Here is a 23,562-nt window from a genome sequence, read left to right on the forward strand (position 1 = left end):
TGGTGAAAACTGTTGTGAGTATTTCAGATGCGATCTCTGATTTTTAGCGTGTTTGTAACTTGGCCCCTTAAAAAGGGGAGGAGGGTGACAGTCTGCAGGCTTGGCTTTGGGTCTGCGTAGGTTCTGCTGGCTGCAACATCCCGAGAGAAAGGAGGAGAGATGGAGCTTTTGTGTTTCACCAGTGTTGGGACTGGCCAGGAGATAAATCTGCTCGTTGTACAGTTTAAGAGAAACGTCACGGCTGTTCTTTTGGGCATGTGGAGGGCCCTGAATGCCAGCTGAGGGGTCACCGGAGCACCAGGTTACCTTTGCATGTGCTGGTTCTCTGCACAGTACCCTTCAGGCTGGAGGACTCTTCGGGGTGTCTGCTCAGGAGTAAAGGGAAGCAGCAGTGGGACATCGCACGAGCAAGCGTGCTGATGAGCTTATCTTGGAGTGAGCAAAGGGCAAGCTGGTCCACATTTTCCAACTTTTAGCTAGCAAAAAGCTGATCTGAGGTATGGAATTGGGCAAGTTCTTTTCGAGCACTGAAATGTAAACGGTGATTGTGCTCAGCTTTGAGCAGGGATGAAGCATTTATTTTTCCTCGACAGTTATTACGGCTGTAATTGTGCTAATGTTAAGAAGCTGTATATTTATATGTATATATGTAGTAAACTGGTACCTTTCCCCTCCTTTTCAAGGCAACTTAGTATTTCAAGGACAAAGGTTATTATTAGGAATGTTGTTATTTTAGACACTAACAGCGGGTATAGTGGTCTTATAGTTGTGTCCCCTTGAAGTGTTAAGCCGTAGGGATTTTAATAGCCGTGGTCTGGCTTCTGTGAGATTCATTATTTATTGTGGGTGTTCTGTTTTCACTTTTAACTTGATAGTGCGGTCTGACCAGAGGGTCACAATCCCCAAAGTAGGGTAATTGTGAGGTGTTTGACAAGAGCTTGACAAGATCTGGGTGAGATGCAAGGTAGATCTCAGGACAGGAATGACGGGGAACTGCTTTTCTGATTCAAAGTCACAAGCGTGTATATGGGATAAGCAGCATGATTTGTCTGAATGTAATTAAGGTCTTGGGTTTTGCTATTATTATTCTGATTATGTTTTTCTGGAAAAGAAAAAAAAAATGTATTCACTTTCCCCATTGCAGAAATCACAGCATTACTCATAATGATGGTAACTTGCTCCCTGCCAATTACACAGAGTTCTCCTGGTTTATCATATCAATAATTACACATAGGATTTTTTTTTTTTTTTCAAAAAATCTTTCATGGGCAGAGGAGTAATGATGCCTGTAAGTTGCTTAAGTATTGCTCAGTCAGGGATATTTAAGATGTGGGAGATTTCCTCATATTTTTGGGGAGAAAGACAGCTGGTATTCTGGCATGCTGTTAATATTCATGTGTTTCTGAAGTTGTTTTTTTTTTCTTAGTTTGACTTTAGGAAGCGTTCCAGACCACAGGGCTGCCTGACTGTCATTTTTCATGCATCCCTGTGCTGGCAGCGGACAAAGTGTCATGAAATACATAAAACGCCATCTAATTTTTCTTTTGTTCTTTAATTCATGCACACGTGCTTCTTTTGTGTGTTTATCAGTGTGCACAAAATGCCTATATTTGCAAGATAATAGCTGTGTAAATATTAGTAGTCGCATTGAAACTCTGTGAAGGAAAGGAGAGCGGGGGAGAATCCTTCCTGCTACCAAGGAGCCATCTATTGGATAAAACCCATAACTGAACCGAGCGTCTGTGCGACTGCGGAGGAGAACGCAATTTGTTAGTGGTAGCTGAAAATAATCCTTTCCTTCCCAGTGCTGCTTTCACCCACTGCTTTACAAACCTGTACCCCTTCATGCACACAAGTGGAGAGTCAGATGTAGAAGCGATTTATGTACTACAGGTAAAAGCCAGTTGAATATAGCTGAAGATCCAGGATAAATCCTAATGTAGGGTGCAGGTGTGATCATGAATGGAGAAGCCAGCAGTGGGATTGCCCGCCAGCAGCAGAGAGTAGTTCCTCAGAAAAGAGATAGAAAAGGCAAGTGTTTTTTTCCATATTGTTAATAAATATAATAAATAACATTAACTGTACTTTTTTGTAACAGTATCATTCATGGTCTCACAGCCATAATTAGTTTAGTTAAAGATATTTTTTTTTTTAGTTACCCAGAATTACTTAAGGCCATCACAAAAAAAAATAATGAGGTTTTCCTTCCCTGAAAATGTATGCAATCTATATGTAATGTCATGCAGAAGGAGAGGATCTTGAACAAACCATGGGAGAGATGAGGGAGGGCAGGATGTGAACAGTAAATTCCCAGGATGGCCCCGAAACGATCTGCTAGCTCTTCGGAGTGAGTGCTGGGGCTTTGCAAACATGTTAAGGAGAGCACATGGGGCAGGAAGAACAGAGGTTAAAGAAGGAATAATGAGATTCTGGTGCGTTTTCTTGAATGTCAGGCAACTGCTAAAACCAGAACTGATTATCAATCAGGAATTAAATTTAAGCAAATACAATTATAATCTGTGGGAAATTGAAAAGGAACAGAGGGCTGCCTGCAACAGCAGCCTTTAGTCAGCAGTTAAAGTCAGCAGAGGGTCAAGCTTCTGGGTGTCAGACACTTATCCTAAAGCACTCCCTTCCTGCGTCCTCCCTTCCTCCGGCAAACAGCGGAGGGGAGGAGTGTCCGATGGTTTACTGGGAGGCCAGATAAGCTCCGGGAGAGGGTGCGTGCGTACGGTCTGCAGCAGCAGGGCGGTCAGCTCGCTGCAGACTTGGGAGTCGGCGCCCGTTCCACACGCTGGCGTGCATGGGGGGGCCGGCCCGAGCTGTTCTCCTTCCACAGCGCCCAGTTATTTCTTCGCTTGCTATATTTACTCGCTGTGTGTTCTGATAACCTCACTCCTCCACCTCTAAGCAGCAAAAAATGCGTGGGGCGGGAGAAGCTCAGCTACCGCACAAACAAATCCAATATTTCTTGTTTGTACTCTGATAATGCCAGGAGTCATTATCAGAGTAGTGTTGTCCTAAATGTTTTGCAAATACAGAGTAAGGAGGTTGCCATCCACTGTTATGTGCTACCAGTGTCTTTTGCTTGCCGAGCTGTAGGCATTGGGAAAGCTGGAGAGACTCTCTGGCCATTGCATTTTGGACTGTTTTCTGAGCCTTCCTCACGTGTGTGTGTGCGATGGAGGGAGCCGTGGTGGGGATACTGATGTGCTGTGCTCTGGGCTGAGGCTGCCAACCCAACGTGGCAGAGGTGCCAACCAGCTGCCACAAGGGCATGATGCTTGCTTGCCGTTGGACTGAATGTCATGGAGGAACTTAGTGCTTCTCTTGGACACGCAGCTTGTTCTGCTCAGCCTGGTGTTGGAATGAAAACCCCCAGAGCCAGAGAAGATGGTCAGTTCATTAGAGGTGTAAATGGACCAGGCTGCAGGCAATCCCTGCATTTTACACTGAAGAACTACTGGAAGGGTTTTCAGCTCACTGGGCGAGCCATAGGTTTCTCTGTGGGCCCACATAATTAATTAACAATCAAATAGGTGTGTGCCTTATTTTCTTTCTTCTGTAATTGTGGTTTCTCTTCATCCTACATACCACTTCAACCAAGTTCAGCCTCTGCCTAGGATATTTTGAGATCACAGCCAACAGGTCCACATGCTTAATGTTAAAACCAGCCTCCTTCTACAAGAGCCATAAAGAGCTGTGTTAAGCTTGTCTCAACTAGAAACAGTTCTTTGCTCTCTCTCCATTCACTATCAATTAGATCTGAAGTGGACTATGGACCTATGACTAACTACTGGATCTGAAGTGGTTCCAGGGGCCTGTTGGAGGTGGTCCAGAGGAGGGCCACAAAATTGATCAGAGGGCTGGAACACCTTTCCTGTGAGGGGAGGCTGAGAGAGTTGGGGCTGTTCAGCCTGCAAAAGGGAAGGTTTTGGGGAGACCTTATTGCAGCCTTCCAGTACCTGAAGTGGCCCTACGAGAAGGCTGGAGAGGGGATTTTTACAAGGGCATGTAGTGATAGGACAAGGGGAAGTTCTTTAAGGACGAAGTTCTTTATGATGAGGCTTATGAGGCACTGGAACAGGTTGCCCAGGGAAGCTCTGGATACCCCCTCCCTGGAAGTGTTCGAGGCCAGGCTGGCTGGAGCTCTGAGCAACTTGCTCTAGTGGAAGGTGTCTCTGCCCAAGGCAAGGGGGTTGGAACTAGATGATCTATAAGGTCCATTCCAACCCAAACCATTTTGTGATTCTGTGGTTCTGTGAAATTGAAATTTAGTTTCATCCCTGCACTGTGTGGAAACATCTCAAGAAGGAGGCTGTTGTCTTTCAAGATGTGAGACCTCTAGTGCTGCTTGCAGCAGTTTAAGCTGAAGGGAGATGGGTCCTTAACAAAATCTTGTTTTAAGAATTCCCCATATCTTTATTTTCAGATCGAATTAGGCTTGCCCATGCCTCTGTAGATTACTAACGCTCTTTAACTTTGCATTTTGAAGGTCAGAGAAGTCCAAAATTTTTGAGGAAGAAGCCAGCAGTAGCTGAACACTCTTCTCCCTCACCTCATGAGTGGAGGCACTAACATGTGAAAATAGTTTTGTATTTTTCAGCAGCATGATTTTTCTGTTATCAGCATGCTTTGTTAAAGACCTGCTGAAGTAATGCATATATATATATACAGACACGTATACAAGTACAGATTGTGGAGCCACAGACGTTACGGGTGTAGCTGGATGAAATGTAATGATTGGCAATATCTGCAGTGACTCACTGGAGGCGGGGAAACCTCTCCAGTGATGAAAGTGGTTCAGTGCTGGGGTGGACTGCTCAGGGAGGCTGTGGGAAGATGGATTTTGGCTGGATCTTTCAGACCAGGTTAGACAAACAGCTGTCAGTGTTGGTTTGGCTGATGCCGCCTCGTGGCACGGGGATGGAGTAGATAACTTGCCGAGTTCCTTCCAGGCTTCTTTCCCCCATGTGATGGTACTTTTGCCTTAAACTCTTTGAGTCTGTGTAAATCTGTTTTCATCCTAGGTCATAAAGGGTTTTCTGAGATCATCATTAGCTTTTCCTCATGGGGTTCTGTGAGATTTGATGCGTGTTGTGCCAATTTTACAGATGGAGAAGCTGCACCAGTTATAACTGCGTTTTAGAGGCAAAAAAGGGAGTGCAGCTTTAAGCATCCAGCTTCCGTGGAGGTCAGTGCTTTCACCAGTAGTTCATATCGGCCACTCTGCAGATTTAGTGTCAAACTCAGCCAATAAAATCCGTGTTCTACTTGACTTTACACTTACTCTTGTTCTTTTATTTTTATTTTTTAAAAGAATATTGGTCACATATAGAAAAGATGTTGTGTTACTGTGTTTAACCCTTCCCATGCTCAGGTGCTGTCATCAGTTTGCTGACCTACCTGCCCTTTCTGGGCCTGCTCACCATTTTGTGTAGATTTTTGCAACGTTCTTGCAGGGATCCTTTTTTCTTTCAAGTAGAAAGCAAAGGCATTATTGCGGCTTCTGACATCAAATGCAGAATCAGTGAATGCTCACAGTGCTCCCTCATTGCTGTGAACTACTGCCAGAAACTCACATAGGAGTTTAGTGATGATAATATATGAAAATATCAGAACAAATCCAAAGTTATACAAAAATCGTCTCTAGGCTGGGGTTTCACTATGAATGTTAAGAACAGCCCAGGCTGACAAAAGGCTGCCACTTTCCACTCTTCACTTAGTGAACATTTTTTTTTTTTTGGCTTTAAATTTACTCAGATTTTTTAATGCAAGTTATATTGCTTTGTAAGACGTGCCTGCCCTCAGATGTTCAGCCCATTTACAATAAAAACGTTACAGTGGTTTCACCAGCTGATGTTAACAAATGAAAACAAAGGAGGGGTTTTTTTGCCAGACTGAAAACCTCCCAGCTACTCTCAAACCACGGCCATACCCTGTGGAGTTCCACAGACTCCAGGTCCTTCCAGAGCTGAGCATCAACCGTGAGAGCAGCGTGCCTTATCCTTCAGATGCACAAATTTGAGGGCTCCCAGTTAATTCCAGCTTCTGGGTTCAAGCGGAAAGCAAACGGACAATCTCTCTGAAATGTTTTGGGACTGGATGTGTTGGCAGAGAAACCGTCTGTTTTGTGATTTCACTGAGAAACCAGATGAAACCTTCAAGTGTTAGGGAGAAGTTGAATCTGATCCTTTCAAAGCAGTTTGGCAAAATGATAGTTTTAGTGGGACTGCATTTGATGCTTCTTTTTCAAAAGGATCTGGGTAGCTACTGCAGTGCTTTTCGGATAACTTCAGGGTGACACAGGTTTGTCTCACCTAAAAAGATGGTTGCTAAATCAAACTTACAAAAAGTGACCTGGATATAAACTAATATAGCAGTGTTTGTACAAGTTTGTAGGAAACTGAAATAACGTGAGATGTGAGCTTTCTACCTGTTGGATAAGGATTCTGAAGCTTAGCTTCTGCTTTTTTGAGTTGCCATCAGAACATTTCGGGAAGGCTAGGAGGGTCTGCACAGCTTATTGTGATAATACAATAGTATTATATTAGCAGCATCACATTTGTATGACTTTTGCACAACAGCAAGTGTTTTACAGAGTACCAATCGATTCTGTTGTCTAGTTTGATTCCTTGGTTCATCTTTAAGTTGCTTTTTGTAGTTCTGGGCTCTTTTGAACTCAGAATGGGAAGCCGAACTGTCAGAGTGGTGCAAAATTTGAATATAGGTTGCAGAAAACACAACTAAGATCACAGCATTAAGAACAAAAATTGTGATGTATATTTGGTAGTTTTCCTTAAGTAATTTTTGACCTCACCTTGCAGAGGAGTTGAGTGGCTGAATCTCTCTGCCAGAAGCATAACCCGTGGGTTCCCTGGATCCCCAAAGCAGCGGTGAAGTTGCCAAAAGGCCAGCCAGTATGTCAGTCTTAGGTATGAACACGCTGTTCCCTGCTTAGGGTGGAAAGAGCTGGAGACAACCCCTGCCACCTCATGACCCTTGCCTCTTGTGAGAAAAGTCATGATTCATCACGCGTGTGAGCGATGTATCTCTCTTCTTCTGACAGCTGCAGAACTTGAAAGCAGTGATTTGAGGAGCAGTGATAGATACCGCCGGATTGGCCTTCCCCAGCATAGCACACGTCTATTCTTCCAGTGCGTAGCACATAGCTCGTTACGGTTCTGTGGGGAATGATTTCTCTGCATGGCCAGGTGATGTTTAAGGAGACTAATGAGAGAAATGATACGGCCCAGAACACCGGTGTCAGGAAATATATTGCGAGGTGTCTATCTTGGGGAAGCTGAGAGCGGGGCTTGTCTTATTATATATTTCAAAGGGGATGTCTGTGTCACCACCAAGTTAGACGTGCACTCTGTCCCATACTGCATTGAAATTAGATTTTTTTCAAATAGTAGCTTTCCAGTCCATTTTCGTCGGCTTAATGATAGACTCTGTGTCGTACGGGGGCAAAACAAGAGTCCGTCGCGTTGGCAAGCCATTCTTTTGAAGGGGGAACTTGTTTCTGAGGCCATTGTAACATAACTATGCAAGTGTCAGAGGACAGGAGAGAGGATATTATGGGCTTCTGCTTTTTGTGAGGAAAATCAAACAAATGTGCCCAATGGAAAAAGGAAACCAGCAGCTCTATGTGATGACCAGAGAATGTTTTTGTGCAGTGATGCTGTCAGTACCTGATCTGTTGTCAAGCTGAAACAACAGCCTTTTTTTTTTTTTCCTGCTGTCAACCGAAGTGGAGAAAACCCCCTTCAGTTTTCATGAGATACCTTTTCCTCATTTCCAGCACTTAACAATCCAATTATATTTAGTTTTATGCTAGTGTTTGCCTCTATTGCCATTGTTAGGGTTTTGAGTCAGAGTAATTTTTCCATCCTGATGGTGCGGAAGAAAAATATGTTTCATTATGACTGGTTATAACCCTGGAAATCTTTTCTCTCACTTGCCTTGATGACGATTTTTTATGTAGCATTCTGTACTGATGCCTAAAGTGAAGTAGAATGAGCCATAAGGAAGAGAAGCTTTGCTAAAATATAGCCTCTTCCACTGCGTAGAATTATCTTGAAAAAAGCTTGCATCTTTCTAATTTTATGCTTTTTTCCCCCAACTATTATTCAAATAGTTTTTACAAATGAATGTTGTTTTTGTAAGGATTGTTTATGAAGCCACTGCTCTTAGCAACCCCTGCTCACCTGTGAACAAATTACACGGCGCAGATAAGGTATCCAGTTGTTTCTCGATAGGGTGACCTTATAAACAGATTCTACAACAAGACAAGCTTTTAAATTCCTAACCAAATGTATTATGTGAGTAATAAAAAGAGCTCCTCAAAATGGCCACAGAGGCATTTCAGAGCACATTCTTGGGAGTATTCACTTGTGCTAGCATTCATTAAGTTTGCTTTCAGCAAAAATTCTCATGAATGAAATTTTATTCACTAGTCATTATGATTATTACTTTACTGGCATAGCAATAACCAGATGCTTTGTATGAGGCCGGGACCTGATTTTGTCGAAGGCTAGAGAAACATCTTATAGGGTCTCCAGAGACGGCATTGTCTAAATATAAGACCAGACTCAGCTAACAGCTCATGACTGGGAACTGCAAACCCTCAGAGAGCAATGGGTTTGTTTACAAGAAAATTCACAGCCAAAGGACGAATACAGAACCATACCAAATGTTATACCATTTAAACGATAGTATGTTGCAGTGTTACAACTCCACTGAATATGAATGCAATTATACATTCTTATGTTATCAAGGTAGTTTTGGTGGTGATGACTAGTCTTACCGATAAAAGAGAATATCTCTACAGATGCAGTTCATTACTGAATTAGTTTATCCACACACTAATGAACACACTGGAACTGGACTGTTTGGGGTTTTTTTTGTTTTGTTTTAAAAATTGCTTAACCCAAATATATGTACCATGAAAATCCCTGAAGCATAGGATATGCTAGAGAGTTGGACTCTGAGTTGTGCAATACATGGACTTATTGGAAAAGTTAAACGAGATTTTTAGCTATGCATAACTGCAGTATGTGTGAAATCTTGTTTCCTCCAGTCTAGAGGAACATGAAAGAGCAGAGGCATCCTATCATGCTGCAGGAGGATGACTGTGGCAGGGCAGTTGCCACTTTTGGCTTGCTGTGTTAGAAATGGGAGACCAAGGAAGCATGGCCAATTTAAATATGGAAATTGTACCTATGGCTAAGCACAAGGAAGTATTTTCAGAGCTGAAACTCACTCGCTGAGTGCACTGTGTATAATGTTATTTTGTGTGCCTTCACTTACTTGGGGGAAAAGCATTTATCCTGTGTCTTGGTGGTGATGCAGTTTGACCGGCCAATCTGTAGAGTCCTTCAGCAGGCAGTGACTGGCACTGGCTACTGTCTGGAGCGTTGATTCTTGGGTGTACCAGGGTGCAAGACACACTGTGGTCATGGATACAAGATGCATAATTTGTACGTGCAAAATGAAAAGATTCTGTGGGATGGAGGGAAGAAGCCATTAAAGAGGCAGTGTGCCAATCCCTTGTATTACTCAGACCTCAAAATAACCGTTTCTCTCTGCCTGTAATTGGTCAGAACCATTTGTTGGCAGCAGAGCTAAGCACAGGACATGAAGTATTTCTCGTCTTTTGTTGTCTCACTGCTCCCTTTTCCCATGTTGTGTGAAAAAAAAAAATTATCTGATTAAGTCTTTTGACATTTATAATTAATTAGTCTTTCCTTACTCTTATCTTGTTTGCCTGTCCTTTTCTCTGGCTTTTCCCTTTTCTACTCTATCTCTCAATCATCAGATCCGAGAAATCATTCAAATGATTTCTTTTTAGCAGATAAATGCAGCTTTACAGCGTTTTTTTTCTTTGGAAGAAAGACTTGGTCTCTTTTTTTTTGTCCATCCCACTGCACATGTTGTCATGTTCTGGCACTGCAGTCACTTCTAAGCCCTTGAGCTATCATGTATTCTGTTGGTATTTGAGGAATTGAAAATCAATCACATAGCCTTATGGCTTAGGTTCAGCACAATTCTATTATGCCACTCCTGAAAGTCAATTCAAACCTGTTGGGTTATATTTCAAAGCCTAATCAAGCTTGCTGTCCAGACTGGTTTGGAGTCAACTCACTCTTGTCCATAGGTCTGTTTATTAGAGTTTTTCTGTCAGAAACTAGCATGAAAGAAACCAGCTTTCATAACAGTAGAATCATTCAGTGGGCATTTTGCAAAGACAAGCCACCGAACAGGTTGTATAGTAGAGGGATGCTTACTGTTCTAATGTGTTTCTGAAAATATGTTCAAAAAAAATTCCAGGTCGGTACAAGTGTTCATAACTGTACTCATAAAAAGATGCACCAGTTTCTTGAGAACGGTTTCTAGTCCTGTCTTGTTAAACTGGCACAGAAATTATTGTAGAGGCAACCCTAAGCCTAGATGGTGGCTGTCATGCTTTGGACCATGTGAACAAATGAGGATGGTTCCTCGAAGCAGATGGGCCAATTCCTCGAAGGATCAATTGTGCCACCTTCACTTGGCAGGTGCATATGGGACTGTGCATTGACTGTGTCAATCCCCTTACTTCCAGCAAGTGCCAAGAACTCACCCTGAGGGTGAAAGAAACTTTGTATGGAGCCAGCCATTAGCAATCCTCCATGAAAATATGTACCTGTTACGTACCAGGAGCAGATCAGTCTCATCCCACTGGGAAGAAAACAGTGACTGGCTCTTAGTGATGGCGTTTCCAGCTGATTTATAGAAGTCTTCTTGTTTGATGAAAGGCTGGTGAATAGTTTGTGGAGCCAAGTGGGCAGTATAAATAAGAAACAGCTCTCTCCTTCTATCCCCCTTGGGTAAAGGCATTGCTCTATGACCCATTCTTTGTGCTTCTTCTCATCCTGTATTCTGCAGAGGCGCAGAGATTTTCTGCAGTGGATGCTTGACTCACGCGACTCAGCTGACTCCCTGGCAGCCGGGTGTTTTGATGTGATCAGTCCATCTGCTGCTTCCAGACAGAACGAGGCACCTCTTGCTAACAGGGCACCATCTGAAAAGGTTCAGAAGGCATTAACGGAGGATGAAATAGCAGGCCAAGCTTTCCTGTTCCTGATCGCTGGGTACGAGACCACCACTAGCACGCTGTCCTTTGCCACCTACTTGCTAGCCACCAACCCAGAGTGCCAGGAGAAGGTGCTGCAGGAGGTTGATGAGTTCTCAGCAAAACACGTGAGTACGATGTACTAGCATAGAGCTTCATGCAGGGAGCAAGGCAACGTGAATGTCGTCATGCCACTGTGGCACCTGCATGACCCCTACTTGTCTCAGTTATGTATGCATATGTTAACATTTTATGAATATTTTCAGCCAAAAATTCAAAATTAATCTATATTTTGTAGGGTTTTTTGGAAACTGTTAAATAATGTCACTTCACAGTAACTGAAGAGATGGCCAAGAAACTTCATGTTATAGTGAAAGCTTAACCTTTACGAAATATTTTACATTATTGAAATACAGCAGCTGTGCGAGACTCTAAAACTGCATATTTCTATTTTTTCCTCTTGTCCAGATACTTTTATTAGTTTTGTCATCAATTTTATTTTCCGATCTTTGTAAGGACTTAAACAGTGTTCTTAGAAACCATAAACTGCACAGATTTGCTTGAAATGTTCATACTTCATTTATTTTTTCAGCTGCAGAATATATGTGTATGCTTCAAAAAAAAATCACAATATCTAATTCTCTAATACTATGTCCGAATTACTTCTCCTTCACTATCTGTGTTTACCAAAGGCATTTATGTCTCCTGGATAACCCTTGACAATATTTTGTATATCTAGCAGACCATGCAGCAGCCATTCTTTCACTCTACACTCTCTGCACAAGTTGTTAGTTACAAGAATTCACATTGGGGGTCTTTTCATGAATGCTTTTGTAATGGATCAAGAGGCTGACAGGAATAAAATGACACCATGTCTGTCTTGCAGGATTTTAGCTGCTGGATTTGCATACTGAAAGCCTTAACTATACAGTTTTAGGAGTTTCACACTTTTTTATGCATTCCATCCTCTGTGTTGTACTTACAGAACAAGAAAAGAGTTGTATAGTTTTCTGCTTTGCTGGTAATAGAGAATTCTTGACTATGCAAACTGTGCCCATTCAAAAGCTACCGTTTCCCTCCTTTTGCTTGTGCAAACGTTAAAGCCAAGATTTGCGTATACACAAACTATCTTGTTTTGTCTTGCATGATGAGGTTCTGAGCATGGTGATTCTCGTGTAAGATTGCTTTTGCTTTGAGGGTGCAGGTGGATGATGGCAATGGAGGTTAGGGCTCCATGACATGATCCACAGAGCTTTTTCTCAGTGCATGCTTCATGCTTCTGGTGCGAGTTAACTCCATACAATGAAAGCGCTGATGTGCGATGTCCTAACCTATAGAGTTTGGGTTATATTCTCAGGTTATTAGCTCTACCACACTCGAGCTGGAGCGTTTTTACTTCTTTCATTCAAATACCACAGACCTAATTAAGGCCTTGTGTCTGGTTAGTTCGACTGACTTCCTTAAGGCCTGCAAAGATGTGCAACTTGGCCTGGCATATGTGCAGTTTACCGGTTAATACTGGTGGCAGAGTTACACAGAGAAACCCCTATTATGCAGCCCCAAAGGAAATATGGTTCATCTCTGTGCCAGTACCTGAGAACCAACAGTCGAAGAAATGAAAGTGAAATTGCTGGGAGGGCTATCCAATACAATAGGTGCGTGATGACCTTCTTACCTGTCTGTAGAGATAGATATGAATTAGTAAACTTTTCCATGCAGGTACGTAGAAAGTTGACTGCAAGCAGTCATTAACTGGGCGATTGCTTACAGACGTTTCACCTAGGGACACCATGTATATGGCTATTTCTACATTAACAAGTAGCGTGCTCCCGCAGACACAGATTTGTCATCTAGCGTAGTTGGTAGTGAGGACTGTTGGGTGCACGGTGTACACACCTCAGGAGTTTATTTTGGGTTAGTTTGAGTCTGGCCCTGTGTACCATATTCCCCTTAGCAGTTGGACCGATCATCTGTTTTAGTTCCAGTTAAAGGAGCCCTTGCTGTGCACTTGGAGACCACAGCGTGAAACAGTGCAAGAGACTTGCATGTGAGCGTGCTCCTGATCCGTACTAGAGAACTAAATGAACCCTATGTTGTATATGGTCTGTCTGAGCCCTCACGCACTATCAGTAGTATTTCAGTAATAATCGAATTCAAACACGTAGTGTTTGACTGTCTTGGTTCTCTAACAGGAATATTTTACTAATAATTTCAGCTTTTGCACTATCTAGGAGAGGTTGTAGAGCTAGGGACTTTCATGGCAGAGAAGTTAAAACTTGGTGTAGAGAGATGGAACTCAAATTAAACATGTGATTTTTGCAGTTCAGCACTGTACACAGTCTGTGTGGTGCCTCAACCAAAACTGGTGGCCTCATCCCAAACCATGCTGTCCCATGTCACATATTGATTGGAAGTACTTCCCCATACTTTACTACTTACTAGGTTTTGACTTTAGATGATGCATGTATGGCTGTATGGCTAAGGACAAGAGGGAGAGAAGGATGACTATTTATCTGCTGTCCTCGACACCAGGAAAATCATAGATTTAATCTTTGCAGCCCCATCCTCCAAGAGATTTCAAGTTATAAGCAGTTCATGACTTGAGGTGGGGGAATGCACTGCTCAAGGAGCCCATCCCAGAACAAGGAAAAGGATGCAGCAGTTCAGTCCCCTTAGTGACTGTAATTAACTACTTTTAGCCTAGAAAATAAGATCTATGCGAATGGTTTGCAAGTTACAGGAGCAGGAGCTATTTTAAAACTGGGAATATATAGATGCTATGTTCAGTTGTCATGCAAGGGAGAGGAAGGGAGGGGACATAGCAGCTACAGGCTCACAGTTAGATATCTAAGAGATTTGATTAGGTTATTCCTAATCAAGCAGATCAGCTTTGCTCTTACCAAGGTGCTGTGCAATTTTCAGAAAGGAAGGGCTTTAGAAGGCCAAAACATGGAGAATGGTACAGTCAGGTTGTTTTGACAGGTGGTGGAAGACTGCTTTGATTTGCAGATATGCAAGTGTTAAACACAGTACCCTCTTCAGCCAAATCTATACTCCAGCAGTTATGACTGCGAAAGGCTCTCCCCCATCTCCCCCTTCCTTCCTCCAAGCTTTTCAGTTGCCTCGTGCAGCGTGTTTTATTGCCCTAATCTGTGGTGTAGAGCTGCAGTCTGATTTTACAGCAGCTGCTGTGCATCATCCCAGAGATGGCTGTACTTGGGTGGTGGACAGAGTGATTTATGTGTAGATAGATCTAGTTTATACACTCATTTACTAAAGTTTATAAAGACATGAGAGCCATCTGAGAAAAAGTGCTGTAAATGACAGGCGCAGTTACAGTTTTTTTGGCACACCAGTGAAAAACTCCAAGCACAGTGACCTTGTGATAGCCAGTAAAGAGAACAAGGTCCATCCATCTGTGCACGTAGCAGTATTTTGGGTGCTGTACTTGAGGATACCCCTGAGTTTGCTCTGGTCTTCATCAGTCTTGCTTGCACAGTGGTTACCTTAGCAGAATGGGACAGCATGAAGGGAATCATAGGCTGGAAAAGACCTCTAAGATCATCAAGTCCAACCATCACCCCAACACTACTATGCCTACTAAACCATGTCCTGAAGTGCCACATCTACACTTATTTTGAACACCTCTAGGGATGGTGACTCAACCACTGCCCTGGGCAGCCTGTTCCAATGCCTGACCGCTCTTTCATTAAAGAAATTTTTCCTAATATCCAATCTAAACCTCCCCTGACACAACTTGAGGCCATTTCCTCTCATCCTATCTCTAGTTACTTGGGAGAAGAGACCAATGCCTGCCTCACTACAACCTCCTTTTATGTAGTTGTAGGTTCCCCCTCAGCCTCATCTTCTCCAGACTAAACAGCCCCAGTTCCCTCAGACGCTCCTCATAAGACTTGTTCTCCAGACCCTTCACCAGCCTCGTTGCTCATCTCTGGACACACTCCAGCAACTCAATGTCCTTCGTGCAGTGAGGGGCCCAAAATGAACACAATACTCCAGGTGCGGTCTCACCAATGCCGAGTACAGGGGCACGATCCAACCTCCCTACTCCTGCTGGCCACACTATTCCTGACACAAGCCAGGATGCTGTTGGCCTTCTTGGCCACCTGAGCACACTGCTGGCTCATGTTCAGCCGGCTGTCAACCAACACTCCGAAGTCCTTTTCCACCAGGCAGCTTTCCAGCCACTCCTCCCCAAGCCTGCAGTGTTGCATGGAGTTGTTGTGACCCAAGTGCAGGACCTGGCATTTGGCCTTGTTGAACCACATACAGCTGGCCTCGGCCCATCAATCCAGCCTGTCCAGATCCCTCTGCAGAGCCTTCCTACCCTCAAGCAGATCGACACTCCCACCCAGCTTGATGTCATCTGCAAGCTTACTGAGGAGGAGCCCTCAATCCCCTCATCTAGATCATGGATAAAGATGTTAAACAAGACCAGACCCAAAATTGAGCCCTGGGAAACACCACTTGTGACCAGCTGCCAGCTGGAGTTAACTCATTCACCACCACAGGAGAAAGCCTGCTATGTCAGATCCCTCTGCTAGCTTGGTGCGAGATGCTGCAGTGTGGTGCAGAAATACGAGGTTAGGTGCTGGAAGTGGTCTAGCTGGGAGTTGTGAGCTCAGAGGAGATGCAGGTCCAGCTTGACTGTGTTGTACTGCTGTGTTGTGCCCAGCCAGTTTGTGTCAGAGCTTTCCTGGTAGACATCTCTGCCTTTCTCCACCACGCTGCCTGAATACACCGTAGAGATGGCACTTCCAGGCAAGTGTTCCCAGAAGATAGCATCTGGAGCGAGTCATGGGTTGTCACCTGTTTTTTTGCCTCCAAGACCTTATTAATCTCTTCGCTAAATGGCGTATTAGGTCTTCTCTTGGCTGATAACTTAGTGTGGAGGCTGGATGAGGTGCCTTTCCCTGAAAGTGAGAAGAGGCATCTGGCTCATTTATGAGTCTGTGGACCAGGCAAGCAGGAGAAACCTATATCCTTGGTTATTGTAGAGGGCAGGACACATAGGTTATCACCCTCCACACTTCTGGAGGTGTAGGGAAAGGGAGCGCACAGCTTTTCATCATCTCTGCGGAAGCACAGAGACAGGATACGGAGTGGTGACTACTGTCACCACACACTGCATCTTCCCATTCTACCTGTGAATCCCTGTGTCTGCTCCAGCTGCACTGGGAAAGACAAGTTTGAGCATAATTGCTCTAACAGACAGGCTGAAATTAAAATTGTAGAGACTCTGACCTGGTCGACTTCGTGAATCACTTGGGGGTGTAGTATGTGCCCTGTGAAGGGATATGCATGGAAAATAAGGTGCACCTATTTGCTGCAAGCTTGTTGCTGGGCATGCAGCTTGCTTTGATACCATGAAGACAAAATAAACAAGATGAAAAGAGAGTTAAATATGAGCTAGTGGGGGCAGGATGCCTACATCTATGTGTGTACAAAAGAATATTGCTTTCTGCAGAGACCACAGATCTGTTTCCAGGACAGCAGAGAAGGGTCAGATCTTCAGAGCAGTGTGAACTGGCACAACATGTTTGGTATTAGTACAGATAAGATCGTATGCATCAGTTGTGAAGCTAGCCTGGCGTATAAAAAGTGGACAGGCAGGGAAAAAAAAACAAACGGTTGCTATTTCAAGACCAGATTATTTTTATAGGGTTTGTGGCTAACCGTCCCTAAACTGTTAGAGGCCATACAGTTGTGAAAGAGATGGTTTTATCTACATTAAGCCGGTGAGAAGGAATACACCTGTGGTTTTCACCCTGACCATTTCAGTCAACAAGGATCCCTGTGTGGAGCTCTTAGCCCTTTAGAAGGCATGCACTTTATGAACGGTTTTTGCACTAGTGACTGAATATTGTAAAAACAAGCTGCTTTTTATTTAATTTTGTGTTTGTGCTTAGTAAAAACATAGCAAGCCTGCAGTGCACATTTGTTCTGAGCAGATGGACACTTGCTTCTGATCCCCACTGCACTCTCAGCTGCTTTGTGTGGTTTGTCCTAAGCTATAGTGCTTAGGGCATGACAAATTGCTGCATCTTCCATGCTGGGGATTCCCTTAATATGAGGTCTCTCCTTCTTACCTCTCTTCCCATTTTAGCATTTAAATGTCTGTCTCCCTCCCTCTCTTTTCCCTTCTCTCAAGCCTGAGTCATTCACAATTATAAATAATATTTTTTGTTGTTTTACTGAACTGCACAATTTTAGACAGGAAGAGTAGTGGCATAAAATAGATTGCAAAAATATAGGTGATAAAGTTAACTTCTCAGAAGAAGTATTTCTTGCCCTGAGGTGAAATGTGGTAAGTGGCTATGTATGTGCTCCTGACCTGTTGCAAAGTAAACAGATCAGGTTAAACCGCTGAAATGAGGTCATTTTCCTGAGGGAGGGAAAGCAAGTATGCTTTGGGGCAGCTAGGGAGGGCAAAAGAAGTCTAGGAACAAACTGCTCTGACTCCATGTAATAAAGAAGAGCATAGCTGGAGGTGCCAAGCGGAGAGAAATCTGGAGCAAGGAGCACCCAGAGTTCTGTTCTCAGCTTCAGGAAGAATTTACTGCACATTCTCAGAAATAAACAATTGTGTCTTGCGTTAGTAAATGGGAAGACCTGGTGCTTAACAAGTTTTGGGTTTTAGTTCATAGCTACAGTAACCTCTTATTACATAAAGCACCACGTGAAAATGTTGCGCTAAAGGCCTGGCGCTGGTGACTGAAACTTGCTCAAATACCTGAGCAATATACCGCTGCACTGACATGCAGGACCAGCTGGGATTTCCATTCTATTTTTAAAATGCCGTGGACAGCTCATAATTATCATTGGTTGATATGAGACTTGTAAACATCAGCGTATAGAGGAATGAAGAGCAGGATAAGCCCCAACATGTCTCTGCTCCATCCAATTTCCTATCCACATAAAGCACTAGCATAACTATTCAGTGCTGGTGTGACTTACCAACATTTTCACCACTGGTTAGAGCCCATAAAGTTTAAAAAAAAATTCGAAGTTCTGTGATACTCTCTCACTATTTAAATGGAGGTTTTTCTTCAATGGAAAGAAATCTTCCTGTTCCCATAAATATTTGCTTTTTTTCTATTGCTCTGGAGCCCAGAAATATTTTCAATATGTCTAATTGAGTGTTGACTGGACTGCTTCAGTTGTATTCGCGTATGTCAACAATATTGAATAATGCCATCCCAAAGTCATTACAATCCATAGTTTTGTTTATGAAAAGGTACAATTTATTTCTGTTGTAACTGCAGTGTGTGGTCAGTTGTGAATGGGCCAGGTTGAACTGTATTGATATATATGCCCCTCCTTTATGATTTGTGTTTTTTGGTGCTTTTATCAAACATTCTGGGAGTGGCAGTTGCTCATTTGGGGTGACTTGGCATGTCATCATTGACTTGAGTGGAGTCATGTGATCTTACACTGCCTTATGATTCTATTCTTCACATTGAAAAGCTCCTTCACTAATATTTCTGCAGTCTAATGGAGATGTCTTATTGTAAAGGAGATTTTGCCTTTTCAAAATTTTCCCTTCCCATAAAATTCCCAGAGAGCAGCGAGAGATAGGACCATTTTTATGGTGTCTCTGTGCCTGATTGAGTACTTTAGATTTTTAAGCTGTTTATACAGAGAATCTCCTTGGTAGCACAGGCTGCTTTCTGTGAGCATTAGTGAAAATGAGAGGTGAAAGTCAGAAAGATGGCACTGTCAGGGAATTACCACAACAATTTGCATGAGTTCTGTGCCTTTCATGCAGTATCTCAAGGCACTATGCTCTCAGAAGCTTGCAGCTACAGAGACTAAGGTTCACTAAGCAAATACTGCTGACAGTGGAGGCTTGCATTTATCAAGGGAGCCTGAATTGTAAATAGTTTTCAGAAAAAAGTCCCCAGAAGAGAGTTGCTGTTACACATGCATACACATACACGCACAAAACATACAAAAGCAGTAAGCACGAGCAACGTTGTATGGTGTTGCTGTTGATTCTGTTGAATGAAATGACTCTCTGATTTCTTTGAGTAAAATGTTGCAGAGCCTCACATCATTCACAAGTGTCAGCTGTCAGTAACCACTTTGGTTGTTAACAGATAAAAAGATGCTTTTAAACATGTAGAGACTGAATGGTCTTGGGTTATGTTTCTGCAGTTCTTCATAGAATTGCTCAGTGTCTGAAATCCGTTCATTCTCTTTGTTTTATGGTGCTTCTGTACATACAGGTTGAAGATTGCTAAGTTAGGAGAAGACAATAAGCCCTTCCCTGCGTTTCTCCCCTTCTCTTAGTGTCTGGAATCTACTGATCTGAATGCAGGCTTTGGACTCAGGAGACCCAAAATCACTTTTCTTGGGCAGAGGTTATTTTGGTTCCTAATTCTTTCTAGCTTTCAACCACTTAAGGACCTCTAAGACTTGGGGCTTTGGTCTCTTATACAGTAGAGACACCAGTCAGTAAAGTAGAGGTAACCTGAACAAGCTTTTGAGCCCAAGCATGCCTTGTGTTTGCTCACTTCATCACAAGCCTGTTCCTAGACTCCCAACACCGAGGAGAAGCACCTAGGGGCTAAGGCTTGGGCTCAATTCACTCACTGTGCAAGCCTTAGCAGGTATCTCTTTGCGTGGGTTGCCTTCTGTCTCAGGCACCCTCACAGGACAAACCAGAAAAGTTGTCCTGGAGGCCCTCTGGAAGATCCCCATTGCTTGCTTCTGCTTTCGAGAAGCTGTGGTTTGTAGGCAGCCACAGTCATCCTCCAGCAGAAGTATGACCAAGCAAGAAGAGTGTGGCCAGCCAGCAGCTGCGTGAGGGCGATTCTTTTTGCGTACCATGCGTTTGTAGTTCTTACACTGCATCTGCAGGTGTCTGCTCTCCACAGATACCTCTTAAAAAGATAAGCACTTCCTGGAGAGTCAGGTTATTTATAATATGGAAAGAGTCGAGCTGATCAGCTGGTAAGTCCAGGGTGTCTTTTAGAAATGTTTTTGCTTTGCTTTTTTGGAAAAGTCTGCTATTAGCTTATAGGAACGAAGTCAGTGTTTTGAACCTCAGTGATATCTTCAAAGAAGGGGTGTTGTCCCCTTTCCTGGACTTTTCCAAGGACCCTACCAAAAAGACAACCTGGGTATGAAAAAAGCTGATTTCCTTCCTGGGAACATCCTTTTGACAGCTGAGATTTGGTGATTCTATGTGGCCTTGAATGAGGTGTTGTTGAGATGATTAATGTGCCCATATTTCAAGAACTTGTTGACATTGCAGGGTTCATTTACACACCTTCACCAAAGAAAAAAAAAAGCAAAAACTTTTTTTTCCTGTTTGTTTAGTTCAAGCTTATCAGTCTCTTGCCCATGAAGACTAATCTGTCTTTTGCTTGCAGTGTCACTGGTTGCTCAATGAATCTGCTTTGTTGCTATTCTTGAGCAAAACTGAGTCTCAGGTCAGGTATGCTAGCTAGATACTCATTTTCACCCCTGGATTTTCTTGCTATTTTGCCATTTTCATAATAATTGACCCACTATCATTGCTAAGGGGTACGTGTTAAACAATACATTTTTCTGGTGACGTGGAACATATGATGTGAAGATCTTAATAATACAGTACTTTAAATGCGATTAGATAGTTTTGTTTAAAGAGGAAGTAAAGGGAAGTATGCATCTTCCCTGTCTTTCTATTCCTTCCCACTCCCCCTCATCTGAGGCTTTTCTGGAGGATAAAGCATATTTGCCTTTAATCTAAGGAAAAATATCGTTGCTGAGTAAGAAACTGGTTACAGTTTTCATCAGGATCCGTATCCCAACTGCATCTGTGTACCACTCTGGACATTATATGGCAACTTCATGCTTCCCCCAGGGACAGAAAAAAACAGACTCATACCAATGTTAATGTTTAATCAGTGCTAACTACCAGTATCAGTGTTAACTTTTTAGCTACAGTTAGGTAACATTATTTGCAGGGTAGAGCACAGTTCCAGGTAGAGTCGGTAGATCAGATTTTGCTAGTGGACAGTTGAGCCTTGCAGAAGGGAATAAAGAGGTAAGCTCAAACCACAGTAAGCAGCACCCCTCCCCTCCGTGACTTGGGGAAGGATAGGCTCTCACCAGTCTTGCCAGAGGAGTTCTGCATGGCAGGAAGAGGGGTGCACATGGCATGACTTCTCAAGAATGGGGATGCCCTTCAGGGCTACAAGTGCCTGATCTTTGAGTAGCAGTCTGACTAGCACTCCAGAGTGTTTTGTGTATGAGGTAGGGGTCAAGTCCAGAAAGGTATTATACTAATATACATGTTGATTTTTTACACAGGAGTTAGGCATCAAAAGGTTTTCCATAATCTATGTGTGGCTGAATTGTAAATACCTAGCAATGAAAGGGAGGACAGCCAGCATGGGCACAACCTCAGATGCAAGAAATCAGAGAAACCAAACCGTCTGGCCCCAAGAGAACTTACAAATGAGAGAGGGTGGCCTCGGACATCTATGTCAGGACCCCACACTGTATCTCGGCGTTAGCAGCCAATCGCATTCATCAGGCAGGAATTTGTCTCCTGGGGAATATTAAACACTAAACTAAACAAAGAAACATTTTCAAGCTCCATTTTAGTTAGTACCCATTTGGAATGAGATCCCTCCATGTCCCCAGACTGACAGGCAGATTATTCAGGGGATGAAGATGTTGGTTAGCCCTGACATCCTTGTCTGCTGTGGAGATCTCCACTGAACTGTCTACTTCTGAGATGCCTTCAAGACTCAGGGGTAAAATCTTGACATAATAGCACTTTCCCTGGTCGGGACAATAGTGACTCTTGAGATTTGTGAAAACCAGTATCACTTTCTTGGTAAGGACTTTTCATGGGGAGAGGAGGAGAGGCGTTGGGGAACAACTCATAAACCAAAAACTACTAACAAGGCGTGTGTGTATGTGCGCGCGTGCCTACGTATGAGAGAGAGGAAGAAGGAGAGAATGAATCATGGCTGAAGAAAAGGAGGTCTTTCATCTGAAAGTTCAGCACAGATTCCCGAATTGTACATATTAAATGCATAAGGTGCGAAAGCTCAGCTGAGGAGAACACATGCCTAATTTGTTAAGAAACGGCAAATCCCCAGCAGCAACCAAGATGAAATTAAACTTGTATTCAACATATTCATAGCTTAAAAATGATCTTATCTTGTATGAATGTGAGGTCAAAATGGAATTTTTCCTCCAGGTATGTACATAAATTAGGTAGCATTAATAGGAAGTAACCAGTCCATTTATTTGTCAATAAGCATTCAAAGTGAAGGCTGAATGAGCCTGTGCCAGAAGGAATGGAAACTAGTTTGCATTTCATGATTATGTAAAGCAGTTCTTGGTAGAATGAACTTCTTGTGACCTCCCCTCCACCCCCTTTTTTTTTTCCTCCTTCCCTGCCACCCTGGCAGCACGTATGTATTTAAATAATTTCCATTTCTAATAATGTATTTGTGTGTTACTTTTAATCAGCGTGAGATGGCTTTTGTATTGTTTGTCTTGCTTCGTCTTATGCTTCCTTTTTAGTTTGGGAAGAAAGAAAAAGTGGTGTTTCTGGGTGTGCCCTTGCTCTAGAAATATAGTGGTCTTCCAGTGATATGAGTGAGCATTTCCTTATTTAACCAGATAGCAAGTGTTGTGCAGAGGGAGTAGTCAGGAAAACATAAAGAAGAGTAGGAAATTCATGCTATTTAAGGACTCTTCCATTTCACACCAGTTAGTAGATCTTACTGTCTCAGAGAACTGGACGATACCAGTTTTTCCCTAGTATTGCTACCTAGTTTGATGCCTGGTTTTAAAAAGACAGGTCACAAGTCTTCTCCAAAATCAGATCCTTTAAAGCAACAAAACCACTTGTACCTTGGTATGACTAGTCATGTTGTGAATGTTTTGGTCAGTGCCCCAGAACGCTTTCCATGGAAATGGGCTGGTCAGAAGTGGAATTTCACTGCTGTAGCAGCTGCTGAGATAGGCGTTTGGGGCCTCGATTAGGGAGACTGAGAACTTTATAATTATACACTAGAAACACCAATAGCTTGTACGGACTGGACTGTTGGTTTCTAGCCAGCACTGCACGGATAAATAGGTGCTTGAATGAAGACTCATTTAATAACTGGTACCAAATTCTGTGGTTTACTTAGTCAGGTCTCAGATGTAAAGGGACTGAAAACTCCAGTTACTTTCTCAGTCCTAGGGATTATTCTTCCTGCCCGACACTGAAGCACAGTGTGTTAGGGCACGTTGTGCATGCCAAAGGATTCATTCTTTAGTACTGTTGACTCAATACTTTCCACCTGTAGGAAATTTGTGCTTTTAGAATTTGACAAAATACTCATATTTTTCTATATGTAAAGCACTTTTTTACATGCATCTTAACAAAAATCGAATTTCAGAAAAGTTTCAGTTAGTAAGGGGAAGAAAAAAAT

The 23,562-nt window shown here is 42.9% G+C and overlaps 1 protein-coding gene across 6 annotated transcripts in view; it reads left to right on the forward strand.

Annotated features, from left to right (window-relative positions):
* TBXAS1 (thromboxane A synthase 1) overlaps positions 1–23,562 on the forward strand; it is a 249,957-nt gene that overhangs the window by 168,746 nt on the left and 57,649 nt on the right. For all 6 annotated transcript variants that reach the window (XM_075428425.1, XM_075428429.1, XM_075428427.1 and 3 more), the window contains one exon: positions 10,927–11,241. In XM_075428425.1, coding sequence (XP_075284540.1) covers positions 10,927–11,241 — 315 coding nt within the window. The remainder of the gene's footprint in view (positions 1–10,926; positions 11,242–23,562) is intronic.

The sequence above is a fragment of the Opisthocomus hoazin genome, chromosome 8, assembly GCF_030867145.1.
Source record: "Opisthocomus hoazin isolate bOpiHoa1 chromosome 8, bOpiHoa1.hap1, whole genome shotgun sequence".
Lineage (NCBI taxonomy): Eukaryota > Metazoa > Chordata > Aves > Opisthocomiformes > Opisthocomidae > Opisthocomus > Opisthocomus hoazin.